The sequence below is a fragment of the Anser cygnoides genome, chromosome 4 (assembly GCF_040182565.1).
Source record: "Anser cygnoides isolate HZ-2024a breed goose chromosome 4, Taihu_goose_T2T_genome, whole genome shotgun sequence".
NCBI lineage: Eukaryota > Metazoa > Chordata > Aves > Anseriformes > Anatidae > Anser > Anser cygnoides.
Window position 1 is genome coordinate 16,053,131 of NC_089876.1, and position 21,860 is coordinate 16,074,990.

The 21,860-nt window shown below is 38.6% G+C and overlaps 1 protein-coding gene across 5 annotated transcripts in view; it reads right to left on the reverse strand.

Moving 5' to 3' along the window:
• TAPT1 (transmembrane anterior posterior transformation 1) overlaps positions 1-20,450 on the reverse strand; it is a 39,398-nt gene extending 18,948 nt beyond the window's left edge. The window contains exons 1-5 of one of the 5 annotated variants that reach the window (XM_048046954.2): positions 20,137-20,450; positions 15,553-15,683; positions 12,781-12,899; positions 8,186-8,209; positions 1,206-1,368 (exon numbers count right to left, since the gene is read on the reverse strand). In XM_048046954.2, coding sequence (XP_047902911.2) covers positions 1,206-1,368; positions 8,186-8,209; positions 12,781-12,899; positions 15,553-15,683; positions 20,137-20,446 — 747 coding nt within the window. In that variant the 5' untranslated portion in view covers positions 20,447-20,450. Of the gene's footprint in view, positions 1-1,205; positions 1,369-8,185; positions 8,210-8,848; positions 8,916-12,780; positions 12,900-15,552; positions 15,684-17,311; positions 17,334-20,136 lie in introns of those variants that run through there. The other 4 variants (XM_013180259.3, XM_066995680.1, XM_013180270.3 and 1 more) reach the window with 4 other exon arrangements.
• Positions 20,451-21,860: the final 1,410 nt, after the last annotated feature.

Here is a 21,860-nt window from a genome sequence, read left to right on the forward strand (position 1 = left end):
GCACAGCACATGGTTCCAACTCACAGCAAACGCTTCAGTGTCCTTTCAAATTACATGGTAAGCATGTGGTGCTGTACTTTTTTTTTTGGCATTAATAGACTGAAAGTCTTCTCAAAGACTATTAAGTGATAGTCATGATAATCTCACAGGATAGGGAACTATATATATGGATGAATACTCCCAACACAACTACCATTGGCATCAAGTTCCAATTTTTCCAATTCTAAAATAAAAAGGAAAAAAACCCTATGAATAAGCAACTGAAGTGGCTTCTGAGACATTTAGGTGACTTGGGATAATGAAGAGTGTTCCTTGCACAATACTTTATGAGGAGAGAACAAATGTATTCATACAAAATATAGAGATTTTTCACAAAGTATAGCCCATTCAAGTAGTCTTCAAATGAAGGTACAACATATGTTCAAAGGTAAACAGGCTATTCAGAGATCTCAGAACCCTAGTAGAGTAACTCGTATACAAAGCTGTGACTGAATCCCTTCAGAAGGAGGTTGTATCACTAGTATGTCCTATATATGCAGGTTGGAGATAAGATTATAGCTATAAAATCGTTATTTACTTAGTGAATCATTGATGGCAGAAGTACAATTAAAATTCTCATGCTCTACATTGGTGTCAAAACAGGAACATTTTTTTCCCCATGGTTTCTCTTTATGCTTATTTTACCCTTTCAAAACAGAATTTTCTTTTCTTGATTCTCTATATTCATTCAACTTACTAAAATGTATTCAAGATTTTGTCTGCCAGCAAGGACTCAGGATAGGTTAAGCTGTAACAGGAGTCCTCGCATATAATGAAAACTGTATTTCTGTAATGAAGAAATAAAAGTCAGATTTCACATCTTAAGATCCCAAGAGAGACCAGGGATGAAGGAAGGAGGAAGATTATTTCAAATCAATAGTTTTTGCTTATATTAGTAAGCTCAAGAAGTCGTTCATTCTTGCATTTCAGCTCTTCCATTCTGAGTTCTCAATTTTCATTTAACTAAATTGATTAGTAAGCTACAGAAACCAATATCTACAAAGTTTATTTTCATGATCTTGACTGTTTCGCTACATTTAGGCTTAATAGGTGTGCACGTTTATGAGAACAAAATGTGCCAAATTCTAAGAACAAACATTGTCACAGTGTATTTTTAAAACATTCTGAAAACAACATGCTTGATATTCCGATGCCAAAATTCTTACCTCAAGCATGTTATAGATGATGTAGAGCTTTATGACAGACTGTCCCCTTATCAGATGATACATCATAGAGTAGTCAACATAGTGCATCATGAAGTAACAGATGACCAGTATCACTCCTTTGAGCATGTCACACACCTGAGCAGGTTGCAGCAAACGTCTATCACTGAAATACAAAGGGCAAGAAGTTCCACTAAGTGTCACATCCCCACAAAATATAAATGTTACGAAGTCAGTCAGTCACGAATTTACTGAAGCTATTCAGCAAGGATGCATTTCAATGTAGTTTATTAATCCTTCCCCAGCCCCCCACTCCAACACTTAACACCATCACCATGATAAGCATCACATTCCTGAACAGGATCCTCTTATCTGCCACATCCATTTAGTTAGAATATCGTATTTGTTGGGTAAGATATCTCACTTGTTAAGAACATTCTCCATGCATGCCCTTTAACTTTTCATCTACCTCCTCTTTTCCAGGCAATTCTACTTATCATTTTGACTTCCTCAGTTACAGAAACTGCATTTGCTATAACCAAAAGAGAAAGAAATGAAGCAGTCATCTTCAATTTCAACATAATGATCCAGATGCTAAAGAACAGATCCTAATTGCAATTCCATACCTTCTTTTAGCCCTAAGGTCTGCAGCAGTCTCAGCACAATTTTATATCAGAGCTTGAGGCTGAACCAATGCAGTCGTTTTCTTATTTACAGTCACACAAGTCTCCCTGAAGTCTAGACTAATCATCACACAGTATTATCCTATAACCTAGAACTCCAGGAAGAATACAGTTTTACCTCGACTGCCACAATACCAGCCATAAGCATCATGAAGTTGCAAGGTAATAAATATATACTTGTCTAGTTAGCTTAGTACTAATAAGATGCAAAGCATTTAAAATCTTTGAATTAAATCAAACAGTTTAACAATTATGTATCAACATACAGAGCTATAACTTCTGTTAAATCTAAGTCTTTTTAAGACACACACTGAAAGACTGTTGCAGAAGTTCACATTTTACAGAAGTCAGAACAAATTAGCTGAATGCGAGTCATGAATTTTCATTTCCTGTATTCCTCTGTCACCAGTTTCAGAGATTAGACAATGCTCCCATTATTTTTTTTCCTAAACATGTTATCAGTTTGAATATGCTATATTTTAAAAAAAAATATATGCTGTTTTCGAAAAACATCCAAATAGTTATTTATGACCTCCTAATCACTGTCAGAAGCAGCTGCTGTAGAAGTAGACAGCATCCATCATGGGGAAGACAAACTCTAAGAACATAATCAAGAGCACAACTGCACTTCTGCAAGTGGTATCAATTCTGAAACTAACTCAGGAGAACAACACCTTATAAAGGTGCGGCCAAAATCACACATGGCATCCTATGCACGCAAAAGATGAAGACATTTTGAGACTATGCTGCGTACAGAACAACTGAATAAATAATCACTACTATACAACACAAAGGCTGTCCAAAAGTGTCAGACCAACTACACCTGACTGCTGTGCCTTGCAGGAATTAAGCTTTTGTAGAACAGAGTACATTCACATAACGGTTTTAGAGAATGTTACTTTACAGTCTTCAAGGTGACTTGGATTTAGTTTCTCACTTGCTGTAAGCAAGCAAGTACCTAGAGAAAACTTCAGTACCATTCCTTCAATCTTTTCTGAAGCTTTAACTAAAAATACAATGTATGCTCTATTCAAAGTTGTGCAATAACTTGTACTTCTCACCCCATGAGAAGCAGAAGCAGCAGTAATGCTGTGACAAGCATTTCAAATCACATACTTAAAGGAACTCATCGAAATACCCTCAGAATTTCAATTTAGTCAATTTGATGACAGAGCTCTCAGCATTTCTAACCCATAGTCAGTACAAGGGACTACTACACAGGCTGACTACAGAAAACTACTTTCTAGAAAGTGAAAGAAGATCCTGGCATTTAAAAACTGTTTCACTATTCTTTCGTTTACACGGAAGAGATCCCTTTATATTGTCTAGGCAAGAAATCTAGGGTCTGCTGCTAACAAGTTTCTGATTGAGAGAGATTAACCGTGACTATTTCATAATCTACGATGGCACCTCTACAGCAGCAGAATCCTTTTCTGCTCTAATGACATTTGCAGAAGGATTTAGCCATGTGGCTCTGAATATAATATGGAATAGGAGTAATTATTTCTTACAAGGACTAGGAAATCAAGTAAATGGATTAAGTATAATAGATCTGTCCTCTTTTGGCAGATAATACAGAAAGATCTGCAAAGCCTGCAGTTATGAAATGATGTAGTCAGAGTTCAGAGAGAAATAAACATTGCAGTTCTAGTATATGATCAGCTCATATTGGTTCCATTTGTCATAAATCATTCCTGTCCTTCACATGAAACTATTTAAATACATACATAAACACACATAGACTGACATGATTTCATGCCTATCATAAGAAGTCTTAGCCCATCCGTTACATACAGCATTTTCTGCATTTATTTTCCTCAATGTTTCCACTTAGTGTCTCCAATAACTCAGTAACTACGTTCACACTCGGTGCTAATACTGGAAAATAATTTCAGAACAATCTTGAACACTCAGCAATCAGACCTCTTGAGTAGTATCACATACAAATTTGTAATGCTATATTCGTCATCATGAGTACTACAGAATCTCAAAAACTGAAGAGTCATCATAACCCTGGGCAATACTAACTATAAGTCACCAATGTCCAGAAATGAACAAGATACACACAGTACAGTTCTGATGCTTTCATGGTGTTGTTCCCTACTTTTGAAATGCTAGAAAACTAGACAATACTGAGTGCGTGCTTAACTCTAGAAAATACTGAATAGAGACAGAAGTTCAAACAGCTCAACTCATTGAAAGCATTTGCAATTTTACAGTTGTGCATGATAGGTAACAGAATACAAAGATTTCACATGAAAATTAGTTATTGGTGATTGTGTTTTTTGTTTTTTGTTTTTTTTTCCTCATGAACAAGAAAAGGAAAACAATGAATAAAGAAGAGCATGACAACTATCCTGTTTTATATTTAATCGGTCTGTTTACTGAACAGCAAGCAACAATCTTTCTACAGCAATAGGTATCCCAGGCATACACTGACACCGCAGGTGTGAATTACGGCCATTCACCGCTTTAGTGAACTTTGCTCTGCAAAGATATCATGAGAGCCTGTAGTCCAACACGTAGTTCCTCTCACCATCTTAGTGGATTCCAGAAATAATGTTATGTGAGAACTGTTTCCCAATTTGGCTAATTACACAGGTGAGTATATTGTAAATTATAATTTTCACATGTCATAAGCCAGTAAATACGCAGATTCAGTGCATTTGCAGCATCCTTCAGAAGTGCTTTAACAAGATGCAAGATGTCTGTCTTTTCACCCATTTCTTTTCTGCTGCTATTCCATTATCACTTCTCTTTTTACTGTAAGTCATGCTCTTCAAGATACTCTTTTCAGATTTTCACAAGCAGTTTCATTATGCTAAGCTTCGATTCCTCATGTTTAGCTGTACAGACTTGACTGCCAAGGAAGCGAATTTTTATATTAAACTTCTTCAGACGCCCCAGTCCCTGTATAGTAAAGCATAAGGCTTATCCATTCTTTGCTACATAAAACCTTGAATTGCTTTTCTGTTACTACTGCTGAATACACTGATCTGTTTAAACATGAGCTGACGCTTCAATCTACATGAATCCAAACTGAAAAATCCAAGCATTCCTTCACAAAGAATCTACAGACAAACTTTCCTCCACCGTAACACTAATTAGCAAATTAATAGAACAAAGAAAAACACACGCACGCAGGGACATTATTGTTTCACAGCAAGTACTTAACAAAATGTTCAAATTCTTCAGCATATGGGTTACAGTTAACATTTTATGCCTCGTAATTAAAAAAAAATCTCCACTGAAACAAACAATTATGCTTCCAAATAATATAATTATACAAATGCATGCTTAAGGGGATAAACATGCTTGTTACTAATGCTGATTAGGAAGTGACATGCAAGCCTTCCTACTACACCTTCCTCTTAACACCACGGCAGGTTTTGGTTCCAGCCCAGTCAACTAACAAAAGGAAAAGGATAAGCTCAGTGCTTATCACACTGTGTTTGTGACAGCTGAGAGTGAAACCATGGTAAAACCTGTACAGTGCACTGACTGCCATCAGCGATGAGCTAGGAATTCAGAGAACTGGCCTGTTATGATGACTTTGTCAACTGTGTGCCGAAGCACATTTAGAAAGCATGAACTCAAGTTCTTCCTGTTTAGAAAATGATGTCATCTGAACAAGCAGCCTCCCTTATAAATGTTTAGGATGCATTACTTTGCCATCTTACATAATTAAAATACTATCAAATTAGACTACTATGAAATTTAAACACTCATTTTTTTTTATACAGTTTAGGAACAAATAAAATTTAAATGTTTCATTTTTAAGAATTTGTGACATTTCAAGCTTATTCAAGCTTATTTCACGATATACATAAAACCCAGTGAAGGAAAAATTTGGCGTGGAAAACTTTGTCATAAGCAATTTTCTTAGATGAGAAAGTTTAAGGAACTAGTTACTTGACTAGTAACTTGTTACTACTTAACTACTTGAAACCCTCCAAGTTTCACAGCCCAAATCCTACTCTTCAGACAGATGCCTGTATCCTTTCTTTCAAAACCTGTCTAAAAGAGGTGATGGTGATGTCTTCTCACATTTGCTTTTATACAGTACCTTACTGGTTAAAGCACATTCCTGAGACAAGAAAAATCCAGATTCAATACATTATTTTCACTGAGAAAACCAAAACTACATCCTTTCAGCCTTCAAACTCCTCTCCAAACAGCCAACCTATAGATCATGAAAAGAGTACAATTTCCATCCCTCCTATTTAAACTGTTCTGTTATAGAAAAACAGTGAAGTCTTTTCCATAACGACTACTTGACTAGTCCACTTGCAAAGTGTGCCTGTTTGATACTATACCCTGAAGATGTGATCCACGTTTCATTCACTAGTGAGAGTTCTGTCTACAGCTACTGGTTGGAAAAAGTGAGGTTCAATCAGTCTTTCATAACGTAAGTGACTGTTGCGATGCTATGGAGAGTTACTGATGTGTAGTGTTTTTGACTGTTTCAGCTGAACAGAATGTTTGATTTCACAGTATTATTATTTTTTTTAGGTTATTAAAGAAACAAAATAGCTCAAGGCTTTCAGGGGTATCTACCCTAACAAGCCCTTTTTGCTCCCTCCAACAGCTGTACAGCTAAAACTACTTAGCAATAAGTACAGCATTATCAAAATAAACCAGTTTACTGATATCACTTTAATATGTTAAAAATCACAACTACTAATACACAATTTTGCTTAAGTAACAGACTTCCAGAACCACCAAGATCAGGTGTTAAGTGCTGCGATAAGCCTTGCTTATTGCATATAAACTGGCTGGAACACAAACAAGAAAAACAATAAGTTGGTTTTTTCTACAGAGTAAGAACAAACAGACTAAAAATCTCATTACAGTTGTCTACAGCTTCATCACCATGTCATGTCTCTGTATGTCTGCACAGTAACCTGTAGAGAAGTACGCTTGTATGAGTCCACGATTACTGCAGCATGTGATGTATAGGCACTCTGCATATATTATTTTAAATGCAACTCTGCACAGACTGCCATATACTGCCATATCACTTATTTACTTTTGTCTTTCGTGCCCACTTGTGCTCCCCAGTTCTTCACTAGCATGTGGTTTACCTGTCACCTTTTAGATAATTTTTTTTTAAACCAACACAAATTCAGTACATTTTTCTTGTTCAATGTTTACAGTTTAAAGATGTCCAGCAGAATGACTACTACATTTTTAATTGGTTCCTTTAGGATACCATCATCTTAGTAATTCAGGTAACTCTAAACAATTACTTCTTCAGAGTTATCATGGATAAAATTCAGAGTACTGATGTCACACATGCAGGAATTTAATGATGTAATTACACTACAACTGCAATAATGCTTTAGATGAATATTTAAATCTTAAAATCATGGAACTTAATCACATACATATATGTGTATTTATGAAATTAAAATAACATTTATTTCTAGAAATGTTATTGTACTTCACACTACTCAAAAAAAACTTTTCATTTGAATAGGTTCATTTAGCTAATAATGCGCCGAAGAAGGGTTTTAGCTCTGAGGTTACAAATTCAAGCAAGAATTTTAGGGCAAACCTTACCTAATTCTTTTATTCAAATACTGTTTTTCAAAGTTGGACAACCTCTAAGGTATGTATCAATTGGTAAAATTCTTCCATTATCAGAACAGTGATCTAAATAAGCAGTTATACTTAGATACCTTGTTTCTCCCTTTTTACAACATAGATACTTGTATGAAAAGTGAACTGTATAATTTTGTTTTGCACAGATATTTAGTCTTTATCAAAGTCTTAATCCTTAAATGCATCCTTCAATAACGAACTGCAGTATTTTAAAGTGTCTAACCTTATATGAACATAAACAAAAATGTACAGATTGACGCATAAAGTGATGACGCTTCCCTGTTGGCAAACTAAATGAAGATGCCAGGGAAAGAAAACCTAGTTTGTCTGAAGGGCATACTTACACATATAGCTACACTCTTAATTTTTTTCAAAATGAGAAGTGTACTTCTGAAAATACTTTCTTACAACTATGCTCAAGTTTGGAATTAAGCTTGGCTCCAGAAAAAAAGCTATTTTGTTCAAGTCCAATACTTACTTTGAAATTAAAAATAAAGATACAGTATGCAGAACTTCACTGTCATAAAATTGCTGACATATACAGACTTAGTGCTGATAAAAGTGTCTCAATTGAAGACTTGTATACAGAGAGCTAAGCTGGCCAAGCTAAATGGCATTTCATTTCTCAAACAGTAAAAAGCCTCTACATGCACACAACACAGCACAGAACCATGCTAAGAATGAAACAAAACCAACCTTTCTGTTAGGCCCCGATGAGAGCTGTCTCAAATAAAAAAAAATGAGGTTTCAAATAAGTGACAACTAAAATTATCCTTCATTAAGTGTTTCTTTTTAGTAACAGAATCAACTGTAAATGAAGTCAGTAAATAAGCATAAGAAAAAATACTGCATTTTATTCTACAGATAATCAATTCAAAATCTAATACTAAAATACCTGCCAATGAACTTTAAGAACTCCCTGCAAAACTTAAGTATTACAAGAAAACCAGCTTGTAATACACATAAAATATAGCCATGAACTTGACTGAACTGTTACTTAGAATAAACATAAAATGCTTAAGGCACTATAAATAAAGTACAGCAGGGGCTATGTTTTGTTTCCAAGACACCCTATTGTAAATTGGGCTGAAGTGGTACACAGACGCTCTGTATAAACAGTGTTTTAAACCTATTAAGATCACTACCCATTTCCACAGGGAAGTGAAGTCGTATTCAAAAGTATACCTACCATAAACAGCACTGAATCAGTTTCAAGTACTGCGTATTAAGTATTGGATTCTCCTTTGAAGTATGTTAACTTAGCTATCCTATTCGTTTGTAATCAGTCTTTTTACTGATTACATGATGATGAGTTTGGCCGATAGCATAGAAGGAAAAAGAAAATCAGGATTTACTCACCAAGGAGGAATCCCTGTGACACCACATTCCATCCTATAAAGGAAGTGAAAGTGCTCTTCCCTTCGGTCTGATTTACAAGAAAGAAAGAAAGAGAAGGTTGTAATGTTGCTACACTATGCACTGTTATGGAAAGGAGAAAGGAGTACTTTCCGAGAGATTACTACAGAAAATACTGAGTGTACCTGCCCTTTTTGGTTGGTAGAAAGTCACAATGGCCAAAAAAATAAGTTTGAGACTAAGTGTGCAACTGAGGTTCAAATGTATTTATGAACAAAGTTCCATAACGAGAATCCCAGTGTATTTTTTTTCTCTGAGATGCTTTCTTCCTACTATTTATTTCTTGAAGTAATTTTTTCATTTATTTCCTACTGAAAAGTGTACATATATCACTTTACAGGAGGGCAGTGGGAAATTTAAAAGGCACATATAATACAACTAAAGTTAATGATGTTATTGCTGACAAAACCTAAACTCACTTATTTCAGGGAGAAGGCAACATCGTAAAAGAAAACACAGAACATGTACTTATAATCTATATCGCTATTTCAACATGGAAGAAATGTAAAGGTCTTCCCAATTGTTCCTCATGTAAGAGGAGTCATATACACCATGTTTTCTTGAGAAAGCTAAATTTACAGGAAATCTCACTTTCCACAGCAAAAATCCTTACTTATTTTACAGACAAGATGTAAAATGTCTTTAAGTATAATTTTATTGGGAGTCTTATCAGAGTTTCACTAACATACAAATTTAGCCTTTGTATCATAGCGATTTTCCCACAAGAGCTTTTACTAGTGTGCAATGTATTTAAAAAAAACACACCAAAAGTTAGCTTTATAAGTGTGATTCAAAACAAGCAGATATTAATCTGCTCAGAACCTGAGGTTTTTAAAAAAAGTCTTATTTGTAAAAGAAAACTGTACCTTTCAACCATGGGTACAGCTAGTTTTAGGAACCTATTATCAAGGACTAAGTCTGAAAAGAGCTCTACCAGGTCCACTTCTCTCTCTCTTCCCCCCCTTTGCTCCAAAGCATGTGCTTTTAAGTGGTCATATATTTCAATAAAATGAGATTAGTTTGTAAGACTCAAAGAGCAGATTTTAGGAAACTTCTTTCCACTACTTGGAAGGAAACACAAAGAGCTGTTGAAATTTTTTATTTTTGTTATTTCTGAAGACTGCTAATGTAATTTAATTTTGTGAAGTGTTAATTTTTTAAAGAGCACACTTATAGAGTAGAGCAGTAATGAAGTTTCACCTGCCAAAGCCACCACAATCTGATGATTCAGCCACTGCCAGTTTGACTGCAACAATTTAACCTGCAGCTTATAGTTTACTTCAGGACAGAATCTTGGATTCTTCTCACTGAAGTTGTCAGTAGGTTTTTGAGTCTCTAAAATAGCTATGTTAATACCAATACAGCTCTGACAAATACACAGAACTATACTGACTCAAAATGAAAGATCCAGTGATGAGGAATGATGATTTAGCAGTCAAACTGAAGCAACTTACACTGTCTAGGCAGAAAAAGAAAACAAACTTCAAGATACATTACTGTGTTCTCTTAGCTTTCTTAGATGGAATATTAAAATGTGGACGAGGTGACAGCACACTCCCCCTACATTTAAGTAAGCACTGCGCACAATATTATAGGCAGGAATTAACCCATTTTACATAGAACGTGTTTTCATTGTTTGGAAGAAATAAAGGGTAACAACCTTGTTCTACAATGAATAGAGAGCAAAGAAGTTATGAGGAAATAGAAATGAAGAGTAAAGTGGAAGGTCAACAGAACACTTGCTGCTCAATCATGTCACTTAGATGTTGAGAAAGAAGTCAAGAAGAAGGGAGGAGCACTTTTATTTACTACACAGAATGGAATATGATGTGGCAGGTTCAAAAAACACCTAATCACACCTCTCAGCACTTACTTGACATTTGTGAGGAAGCATGAGTTAAAAGATAACTAGCCACCCGCTTTGTAAGTACCTTGTGGAATTATAGATGCATTTTACCTACTGACCTCTATTTAAACACAAAAATGTATTTCCTGAGCTAGAAAAGCCCCAATCTTATTTTTTACCTTAACAAATCAGCATAACTAGGAAGAAAAACAAGGAAACACACAAATAAAAAGCAAAGTGCAGACTGAGTATTCAGAAATGAGAGTCATTATATCTGAAAAAGTTTCATTACATACTATAAACACGAGCTGTCAACTTTTCAATAAAAATCCACCAGCTTTAGAACATTAATGACTTAGACAAAGCCTCCGGTAGTGAAGAGGTAATTGAGATCCAAAGGAAAGAAATTCCGTAAACTTTTGAAGAAACTGACACGAGAAATTGTTTGAGGAATTCCTACCAAAACACAGCCTTCTTGATTCAAGATGATCTTAGTTTTACTGAATCTTACCTGATAACGCTTTAAAGTTAACATATTCAAGTTGAACAGATTAAACTGGATTCTACTCTGCCGTTCACACTATCATCAGACAAGCAGACTAAGTCCTAACATTGCAGGTATGCGCATGTGGTCTTTTGAACACCACTTTCTTCAGTAAATTGCATAATAGTCCAAGGCAGCAACTGGTCTTTCAAATTTTAATCGCTATTTCTAAAGAGCAGAAAATTCATTTGTCAAAAACAAAGCTGAGTTTATAAACAAGGAAGAACACTTTGTAAATTGAAAAAAGTAGCTAGAAAATCCACATAGTATGCTAAAATCCATTACCTTCACCTGAATTTTAATATTTTAGCAATAGCATCCATACAGATACTTACAAGTCGGCACATAATTTGACTTGTCATCATGTTAAAATTGAATAGCTGCCATATGGTTCTGTACACAGCTAGGAAAACTCTTGACATTTTGAAAATATGCAATTCAGCTCAAAATTAACAGCAAAATTCAGTATGACAGACTGCCACCTAGTGTCTATTTTAAGCAGCACCCAAGTACAAAAGTTTCAACTCAGGACAATACTTTAAAATAGTATTTTTTAATGCAACTAGACATGCATTTTCTCTAATCTGAAGATACATCCTGAACTACGCATTGAAAAGCACTTCACATATAAAAGACTACTAATAATGTAAATGCAAGTGGTTTGATTAACAGAAAAAAATAATCAGCAACCATTAATCAACTTTTTAAATCAAATTTTGGGAAATGAAGAATGAAAACCCCGAAGTCCTTATTTATTCAAGGAAAAATTAAAACATCCATATAAAGACTCCTATCCTTTTAGGTTACACTTAGGATTATGTCACCAAGTTTACTTTAAAATAGCAATTTTTAATCAAGGAAATTAATCGTCCCATTTTTTTGGTAAAAAAATACTATGAATTAGTAACTTCCTCAGTACTGATCTAAGCAAAAAAAAGTCAAGGGGTTAAGACTGTTAAATTTCTTAAGGTTATTCTATCTAGTCCCATCCCACTTACTCTCCAAGATTCCTTTAAAGAATACAAAAAATCCATTTTATACAGGGACCCCTTGGGAAAATGTTATTGGGGAAATCAGGAGAATTCATTTGTTGTAAAAGTTAATTTTTGGTTTCAATATCAAAGAGTCTGTCAAAATACAAAGGCTGAGTCATTAACTCAAGACTAACAAATCCCAGAACACTGTTCAAATAGATGTTAGTTAAATGAACGGAACGACCCAGGATAAGGTTACGTCTCTGCTAACAACACCCCTCAGGCACATTCAGGGGCAATCTGCCATCTGAAGGAAACAACATTCGAGACAGTGACTGGTGGCAAAGCTTAACAGTACCCGTAAACACTGTTGCTTTGGCTAGGTTAGAGCAAAACTTCTGCTTCACAGTGGAAGAAGTCATTAGTAAACCAAAGGCCATAAAGTTAAGCACACAGATAAACAGAAAACATTATTTAAGTCTATAAACTCCTTCCTCTTCAATCAACTTACCGTAATCCATAGCAAGGCAAAGTGATGAACCGGAACATTGCCAGAAAAACTCTCAAAGGAAGCAGGGTGAATATATACAGAAAAGCATCCAGGCACAAAAAGATTCCAAAAAACATCAACTAAATTATAAAAATAAAACAGGTGTTAGTAGTTTATACAGAGTTACAAACAATTATACTGTTTTATGAAAAATACATTTACATGTTACTTTAATTAACCTAATAAGATGAGTAAGATGAATTTATAAAAAAACTATGCACTTAGACTACTCAGCAAAAATTCTGCCCCATGAGGCCCAAACAGCAAAGAATTTTACAGACTTCCCCAATTCACTGAACTCGGACCTTATTTAACAGATGAATTGCACTTAATTACTGCAGCTCATTTTCCCATAGTGACTTTCCTCTAAAGTTACAGAAATTAATGTTTTAACTTTAGGGGGAAAAAGAACTGTAGAGCTGTGTGCACACGTGCAAAGCCATTTTCTGCATGTGTTTGTTCTTTTTTGTGTGTCTTCGCCCCACCCCCCCAAAAAAAAAAAAAACACTACCTAGTCAGCTTTCTATTGCACACCTAATTACAGCTATGGTAGTTCTCCTTCAGAAAATATGCACTTTTCTTTCGTACAAAGAGGAATGTAAAATATGAAGAGGCCAATTTACATACTCGCCCTCAGTTTAAATGCTTCCTCCTTAACTTATAAGAACAGCTAAAGCCATTTCACTATAGCCAAAAGCCAAGCAACTCTATCATAATTACACTAGACCTAAATTCTGCAATTAGAAAGCTGTTATATACCCATCTCTCCCCAGATGATGTTCCTTCTTTATGTGCTTTCTGAATGGATCTAAGATTTATCTGAATGAGACTCTAGGCACTTGCTGATTTCCCTAACTCTATTTCAAGAAAAGTTAGGCATGTACCTAGCTAGGCATATTAACTCCTAACGTTGACGTTAGAATAATAGTATGCATTTCCTTTTTTTTTTCATTCATCAATAAAATCTATTTTGCAAAATAAACTCAAACGTTATATATAATAATAGCAGGTTAAAGAACATCAAGTACCTACCTAATATCAGAAGATAAATTTTATTCCAGTTTATTCTTATCCTAGCTGATTATGATTTACATTCGTACTCTTTTAAGTAAACCATTAGGTAGTAAACAATACAAGTCATTAAGACAATTCTTCCCTTCCTTTCCTACTCTGACGTGTCATTTGAATGAAGCAGACTTTTGAAACACAGTCAAACAATTCCTACAATAGGTGACGGTCTGCATGCTATTTAGTTTGCTTTCTAGGTGCTCATCAGCATGCTTTTTCATTTTTTTTTCAGTGAGTATTATTCAATTTGATACAGTTAGAATGAAAGTTAGCCTGGACTAAACCTGGGCAAAGAACATTTATTTCATAATCTCTCTGTAAAAAGATATCTATTACCTCTCAGATCCATCTGCTTATTCCTTAGTTTCATATTCTTTCTTTGATACTCAAAACAGAGACTGAAATCTGATTTACCGTGAAAAAAAAAAAAACAAACAGTAATTTGAGCACTTACACCATCAACCCCATTTAAGCAGAGGCCAACAGTCTTGTATGTTCTTAAATGCTCTAACTTTTATTGGAAACCTATGGTGATGATCCTTCAGAATAATTTCTGTGGCTTGGAAACTGCACATAATAGTCTACATAATTAAAACAGAGATGAATATTTACTTCTGTAAAGCTAGGTCTCATTGTGACCGAGGATTAATTGCATGACACTGAAGGCGGAAGCGGGGCTCTGACAAAAAGGAATCCTGCTCTCCCTCCCTTCTCCACTTCTCTGTATGTAAACTTTCTACTCTACTCCAAGCTATTCAGCTACCCCTCTGTCCTCAAAGACTCTGGATTTGTGAGAATATTGGCTGAGCAATTCAGCACACTACCCTAGCAGAGAACAAAACAAGCAAGAAACCTGAAGCATTCCCTGCCACATTATGAGCTGATTTACATTTCAGAATGGTCCAACGAGCTCATGCAAAACAAGTAGTGTGTATAAGGTGGGAGACCGAAGTGGGAGCAAGAATCTTTTTTCAAGATAAGGTAGTGTTAAATTGGTTTAGGCTTACCATATTTCTCAAAACTTAGAGGTTTTGAGAAATTTAACAATCTTAACTCTTAATGTTATGGTAACACTGCAACCTGCACAACGTTATTACCAATTCGCCTTACTCTTCATCCCTGAGTACATTCCTGCTGCCTCCTAACTTTGACACCCTGTCCTGCAGGGTTCCAAAACGGTTACACCAGAACAAAATTCCCTTCTACATCAGAGCACTGCAATTGGCCCACTGAATTATATTTAAGCTACCACAACGGAGGTGGCGGAAATGCATTAATCAGGAAGAACCACAACACTGGGGTAGAGGGAGAAGGAAAGGAAGGTGTGGTAAGCAGTGGCCAGAAGCAAAACAGAAGGCTATGGAAATCAAATCTATCACCATACTTTTAGACTGGAAAATTCTTTAAAACAAAGGTTTTCCTTTGATCGACTATTCCTTGAAGATCAGTGACATTTTTGAATACATCACCACCTGGACTTCCAAGCTAATTATGTCAGTCTCTGCTAATAACATCAAGTGGCCATTAGCTGAAAATACTGAAAATTAATCAGTGCAGATTTTTTTTTTTTTGAGTGAAAGTGTTTGAAAAATAAAGATTCCTTTAAATACCTTCACGTAGCAGATTTCATCTTGAAATTAAAAGAAATCTTAAAGAATACTTCACCTTCTCCAGTTCTTTTGGTATCCGCATGCACGTGTATACTCTCTCTCTCCGCTCTGTGTATTTTGCTTCATTGTGTTCAAGGAAGTAGCCTCTTGTTAGCTCAGCACTGATGAACCTCAGTAATGAAAGATCTACATTTGGAAACATACAAAAGCAGAAGACACTTCAGACATTAACTCCACAGAGTGAGAAGGCTCCTATGCTTTTGTTACTTGCTACGTGCTCCAGTTCCGTCACATCTAACACGACAGGTTTCCGCTAATAGCAACTAGAACGTCAAATAACTTGGTACGGAAGGAGCTGTATGAGAACTGAGTCCTACTCCCTCCCATTTCCTGATCGCTTCCCAACAAGCAAAATAAACTACTCTCCCCAGCCAATCGTTTTCATCAGACATCCTGCTTCTCCAAAAGGTTACTAAAAAAGCTATGCTGAACGCAGTGTATCTAATGGATCTAATTCTTATACTGAGAGCCCTCCTAAATTAGAGCTTAATTTTAGACTTTTATAGTTATTTTCTTTCTCAGCAACACTAGCAGCTTGCTCTTTATTTTAAAAAACACCTTCTGTAAGATCATAGCATTCACAGGTAAGTGATCGCAGGTGATTCAGTGCACAAACAGTAAAGGTGTCCTGATCATTTGCTAATCAGATCAAAAGCCCTTCAAGACTGAAATGCAATCAGGCATGTATAGGTCTTCTGCTTTTTAACAGCTGTAGGTAAATAAGCTGAAGCCTGACCTAAGTTTTTAATCAAGCCATATGGCTTTAAAAAAAGACATAATAGCCTTTCAACAGTAAATAAATGACAATTATGAAAGCTCAGGCTATCAGCAGCACGAGGAAGTTGAGCTTACAACACTCACTGACAAGTTCTCAGATCGGCACTTCCCATCTGTAACACTTCACAAGTGACAGGAGACTACACTCATGTTCAAAATTTCTGGTTATTACTGGCATTCAAAACCAGACACTCTCAGTGTTCACACAACGTCCAAAATACAGATATCACCCATCTAGACAGGTGAGAAGCAGCAGTGACTTTATCGTGGGACAAGACCATGCTTGCCAGCAGCAGATTGAGACTTCAGTGAGTTTCGGTGACCACTGTGGGGGGCCTTGCACAGTACAGTGCCCCCATCCGTGGCGAGGCAGGTGAAGAGAAGAGGCTGCACAGCACAGCCTTAAAACAGCCGCGATAACAACAGCTGTTAAGACAGGAACACAAGCAGGGACAGCACGTGTGAACAGTTCACCCCAAAGTGATCGCATCGAAAATGATAACAACCGTCAGCTGGATGGAACAGTAGCCAAGAAATTACCAAGAGTTTTAAGGCAAAGAAGCAATCAGCTTGAAAAGAAGTTTAAAAGTCACAGAAGAGGCAGGGGTGTGCGCTTGCCTTGGGTGGTAACCTCCACTGCCTTGGGTGGCGGACACATGACTAGAACTTGTTGGGATTACAAGCATCTTGAAGTTTGCAGTGGTATATTAACATAAATAGGTATTGTTAATAGATCATTTCAATCATTATTTGCTTTCAACTACGTGAACCAAACCCTGTAAGGACTTGTTTGGACGGTGTTCGCAATAATTTATGTAACTGATCTGCTTCTAGCAGGCTACAGCTACTGTAACCCCTAAAGGTATTTGTTTTAAAAATAAACAAACATGTAGTTTAATGAGTGGAAAAAAACTAATATTGACATTTAAAGCTTCAAACAAAGTTCATGCTAGTGAAATAACAGCAGAAGTTCATACCACTAAATCATTGTTCAGATCTCAGCCAAACTTGTTTTCTGAAGTCCTCCTCCATAACATCATCATTTGAAACTCAAGAAAGAATTGGGAAAAACAAAACAAAACAAAAAAACAACAAAAGATAAGCTTAGGTATGAACATCCAAACTAACTACTCTGGTAACTTCCCAGCTACATTTTCTGACACCACAGATAACCAACCTTCACTAACCTAAAGGTAATGCATCTCAAAACCAACACAAGTTTCCTGCAAAATAAATATTGACATACGGGCAACCGCCGTGGAGTAACAGCTGAGCTGTCTGTTCCCACTTCCCATTACCTCACATGAACTGGTTCATTGGCTTCGTCGTTAAAAAACAAATCATTTTAAGTTCCCTCCACCTCGCTGAACTTCCACACCCCAGACACTCCTCGCAACTGACGCTGATCAATAGAGAAGCTCCAGACTGTGCACGCAAAACACCCTCTCCAGCGATGGGATGTGCTGAAGCACACGGTCGCCCAGCCACCTCCTTTCCGAGCACTTCCTAGCACCCAGCATCACCCTACTTCTGTGCCCACAGAGCCACGGAGCAGATCGGTGCTGGCCCTGTAGGAAAAACACAGCCAGCAGAACAGGATGAGACACCAAGGCAGGACAGAGCAATAAATCACCTGAAAAGGGGCTTAATTCTGCTATGAAAGCATCGTTTTCTGTTAAATTGAAGAAAATGCTTTAATTCCTACTTCTAATTTATTTAAATTTCCCTCCTCTGCAGTCAAAAAGTTTTGGCCTAAGTTTAAATTGTTCAGATGGCATAGTCTAAATGCTTTAAGTATTCTCATTCATCTCCCCACGTCGGTACAGAAAAGCACAAGCATCTTCAAAACGTAAAAGGCCACAGTTATTTTTTCAAGATAAAAAGATAATGATTTACCAAAGTTATACTTCAATGCATAGCGACACAAGGGATAACCATTAACCAGAAACGGAGAGGAAAACTTGTGCAAATGTACAATCCACCGTGCCTCACAAATTTTCTGTTGAGAAACAATCAGAACATTAATCCTTAGTGCTAACAGTTCCAGGCAAAAGTAGCACAATACCTATATTTTTGATCTAGTTATTTCCTTCCCCTCCAGATAACTCCTCTGTACAGTACTTGCCCTACTGTACCATCTTGAAAGAAAATCTACTTCTGTGTACTATAAAGCATAATGCTACCAGCAACGATGAATTAGAATTTTTAGTTGCTATATCAAAAGCCTGTTCCTGTAATGTTTTCTCGAAGAATCAGAGTACACCAATGACTTTTAAATATTTTTTTTTTAAATTAAGATCAATTGCTGGAAGATTATTAGTATTTTTCCCCCCCTGCATACCGATTTGTTTGCTTTAAAAAAAGTTCTGTTCATCTGTCTTTCAGGAACATCACTGCCCATCTTGACCGTATTTTCCCCACCACAAACCAAGTCACAGTACTGTAACCAAGCCAGCTCCTTACAACTACGGGAACTGCAGCAGTTTCACCACCAAAACAGCGCGATCAATGATACTATGACATAATACACCAGAAACAGACATAACACCTGTCAAGCTTAGAAGGAAACCATTCAGTCGTTGCTATATGATTTAAGCTAATTTCCGATCACTATTTTTTCCTCTTTTCTATTTGATATGACCTGTTGTGTCACGTTCCAGCCAACGGTGAGGCAGACAGCTTGGAAATCTGAACACTTCTTGAGCACTCTTCACATTTCCAGCTAACCACTCTATTAAGTATAAGGTGCTAAAATAGTTGGTTGGAAGTTTACCAACATCAAATCAACTTGGCCATGTCATTTAGATGTCATTTATCTATGGTGTAGATGTCAACCATGTCATTTAGATGACAATTTTTACTTTTTATGAACGAGGCTGGGCTAAATTTCAGAAGTTACTTGATGGATACCTAAAATAATCAGTTCAAGTATAAATGTAAATAAAACTGTGTAAAGGCCGTTACTGTCAATCTACTTTCTCTTATTATTTTTCCCTGTGAAATCATTAGGTAGGAAAACACAGTCAGTGAGAAACTCTTCTAACACTCCGCATAGGATTTCAAGGCTCTAATAACACAGCTACTTTCAGTAGTAGAGGAAAAGACTATTATGTTGATAATTACGTGTACCTAACAAGCAATGTTTAACGATGAAGCGTGTTTCGTGCCTCAGGAAGAAAGCCAAGTTGTGTGCCCCAGACCCGAGGAGCGGAGCTGAGGACACAGAACTGCTCTGCCCCTGTGGCTCTCCGGAGCCAGTCCTCAGCAGGCTGCAGGTTTAACAACCCCATTTTTAACATCAGCGCGAAGCTTTCCCGTTACAGACACCCTTATAACTTAAAAAAAGCGTCCGGACACCGATCGGTTAACGCGCTAGGTGAAACTTCAGTGCTCTCATCGCCCTTTATGAACACGCTCGTCTGAAGAGATGAGGGTGGACGGGGCGAGTGTAGGAGCTTCGCTTCACCGATGGGGCCGAGCTGGGCGGCTGAGAGCAAAGCAAAGGGGGCAGAAGGGCCTCAGCCGCCAGCCGAGCCCCGTTCCCTGCCCTTCCTTTCCCTCCTCTCCTCACGGAGCCGCCAACAACGCCGCTCCCCGCACCCCGGCGCACTTTTTGAAGTCTCTCGCCCAAGTTCGCGAAGGCGGCGGCGGCGGCAGCGCCCTCAGCCCCGCCTCGGGCACCCGCTGAGGCTGACCCGGTCCCTCAGCCGGGCTGAGAGGAGCCGGGACAGCCCCGCCGGGGTCCTCCCCGCTCCCCGCAGCCCCTCGGGCCGCCGCCTCCCTCCCCGCCGCCGCTCCTCACCCGAGAGCCCCCTCTTCTTCTTCCTGCCCCGGTCGCTCTCGTAGAAGCCCAGCGTCTCCGTCCGCTGCTGCGGGGCCGCCTGCGGCTCGCTGCTCCCCCACAGAGTCTTGGGCTCCCCGCGGCAGCCCTCCTGCTGCTGGGGCTGCGGCTGCTGCGGCGGCGGCTGCTGCTGCTCCGGGGCGCCGCCGCGCCGCCCTTCCCCGCCGCTCCCCGGCGCGGCGGCGTCGGCAACGCCGGCCATGTTCGCCGCCCGCTCCGCGCTGGCCGCCCCCGAGCCCCGCGCCGCGCCGCGCCCCTGCCGCTGACTCATCACCGTGCGACGGCGGCGCCGCGCGGCCCGGCCCGGCCGCCGCTACAGAGCCGAGCGCGGGGCGGGGACGGGGGCGAAGCCGGCGCGGCGCCATCTTGTGCGGCCCCGCCGCCGTTAACCGCTTGCGCGCCGGCAGCCCGGCGATGCCTCCGCTGCGAGCCTCCCCCTCCTCTCCGAGCCTCCCCCCGCCCAGCTGGGGCCCTCGGGGCGTATTCGGGTTCTGTTTATATCGTGGGGTGGGAATAAAGATGGTTGTGTGAGGGAAGAGGTCTTGCGTGTCTTCTTGTTGGTGCAAAGGGCGCGCGTGGAAAGGTCGCGCGGGCTCAGGGGCAGTAGTGCAAAGCAGCTTTAAGGTTATTAATCTACGCCGCACTGCACAAATAAGGCCGTGATTGGAAAAGGAAAGTGAGAGGTGAATTATTAACTGTAAAGCCAACGGGACTTCAATGTGCTTGTTGGACCTGACCTCGCACTTCAGGTCAGCGGCCTGCTGTCCGTGTTTGTGCGGCACTTTGTGCAGGAGGCCTCCGGAAGGAGACGCCGTCTGTGAGCCAGCCTGTGTGAAGGATGGTGCTGCTGCGGTCGTCTGGTGTGCCCAGGGCTCACGGCAGCCCACCGGGTCCTGGACCACCTGTGCCATGCTCCGTGGGACCACAAACACCAACACACCCAACCGGCCCCCAAACCAGCCCTCAAGGCGGCATAAACTCTTGCAATTTGGGAAGTGCCGAGGCTGAAAATGCCATTGGTTAGTTGCAGTGGTCATAGCGGGGTTATTAATGAATAATAATTGTTCCTGTTTCAAAGCGCTTAGAATGTATAGAGGAGTAAACATGAATATAAGAAGTAGGTTGCTCAAGGTAAAGGCAGAATACTTGTTTGAAGAAGGAATTCACATGGGCACAAGGACAAAATACCTGGCCTGAATTTCAAGTACAAGATCTCCTTCACATTCACTTCTCGTGTTCTTATCATGCGTTCAGAGGCCAGATTCGTTCAGCTTAATATTTAGCCACTTATCCTGGGAAAACAAGGAGTGCTTTATTCTTTCTTTGGAAGACCACAGTGTGCGTAGTTTTCTTCTAAAACTCTACCTCTAAGTTAATTGAACAAAGAGTTGTCTCAAAGAGCATTTCAGGCCTTGGATGGTCTGAAAGTGCCCATTTCCACTGCCATTAATGCTTCTAGATGCCTAAAATCATGTAGGATTAATGAAGGTCCTGATGTTTTCAGGCCATGGAGAGCTTTTTAAAATGTATAATAACATCAAACAGAGAACTAACAATGATAGTTACAATACATCAACAGTTTTGTCTTCTCCCTTCTTTTCTCTGTGGGTGTAAAAAGCAATTGAAAAATAGGATGTGGAGCAGAAGTCCCTAAAAAATATTTGAAAAATTCCTCTTAGCAGGAA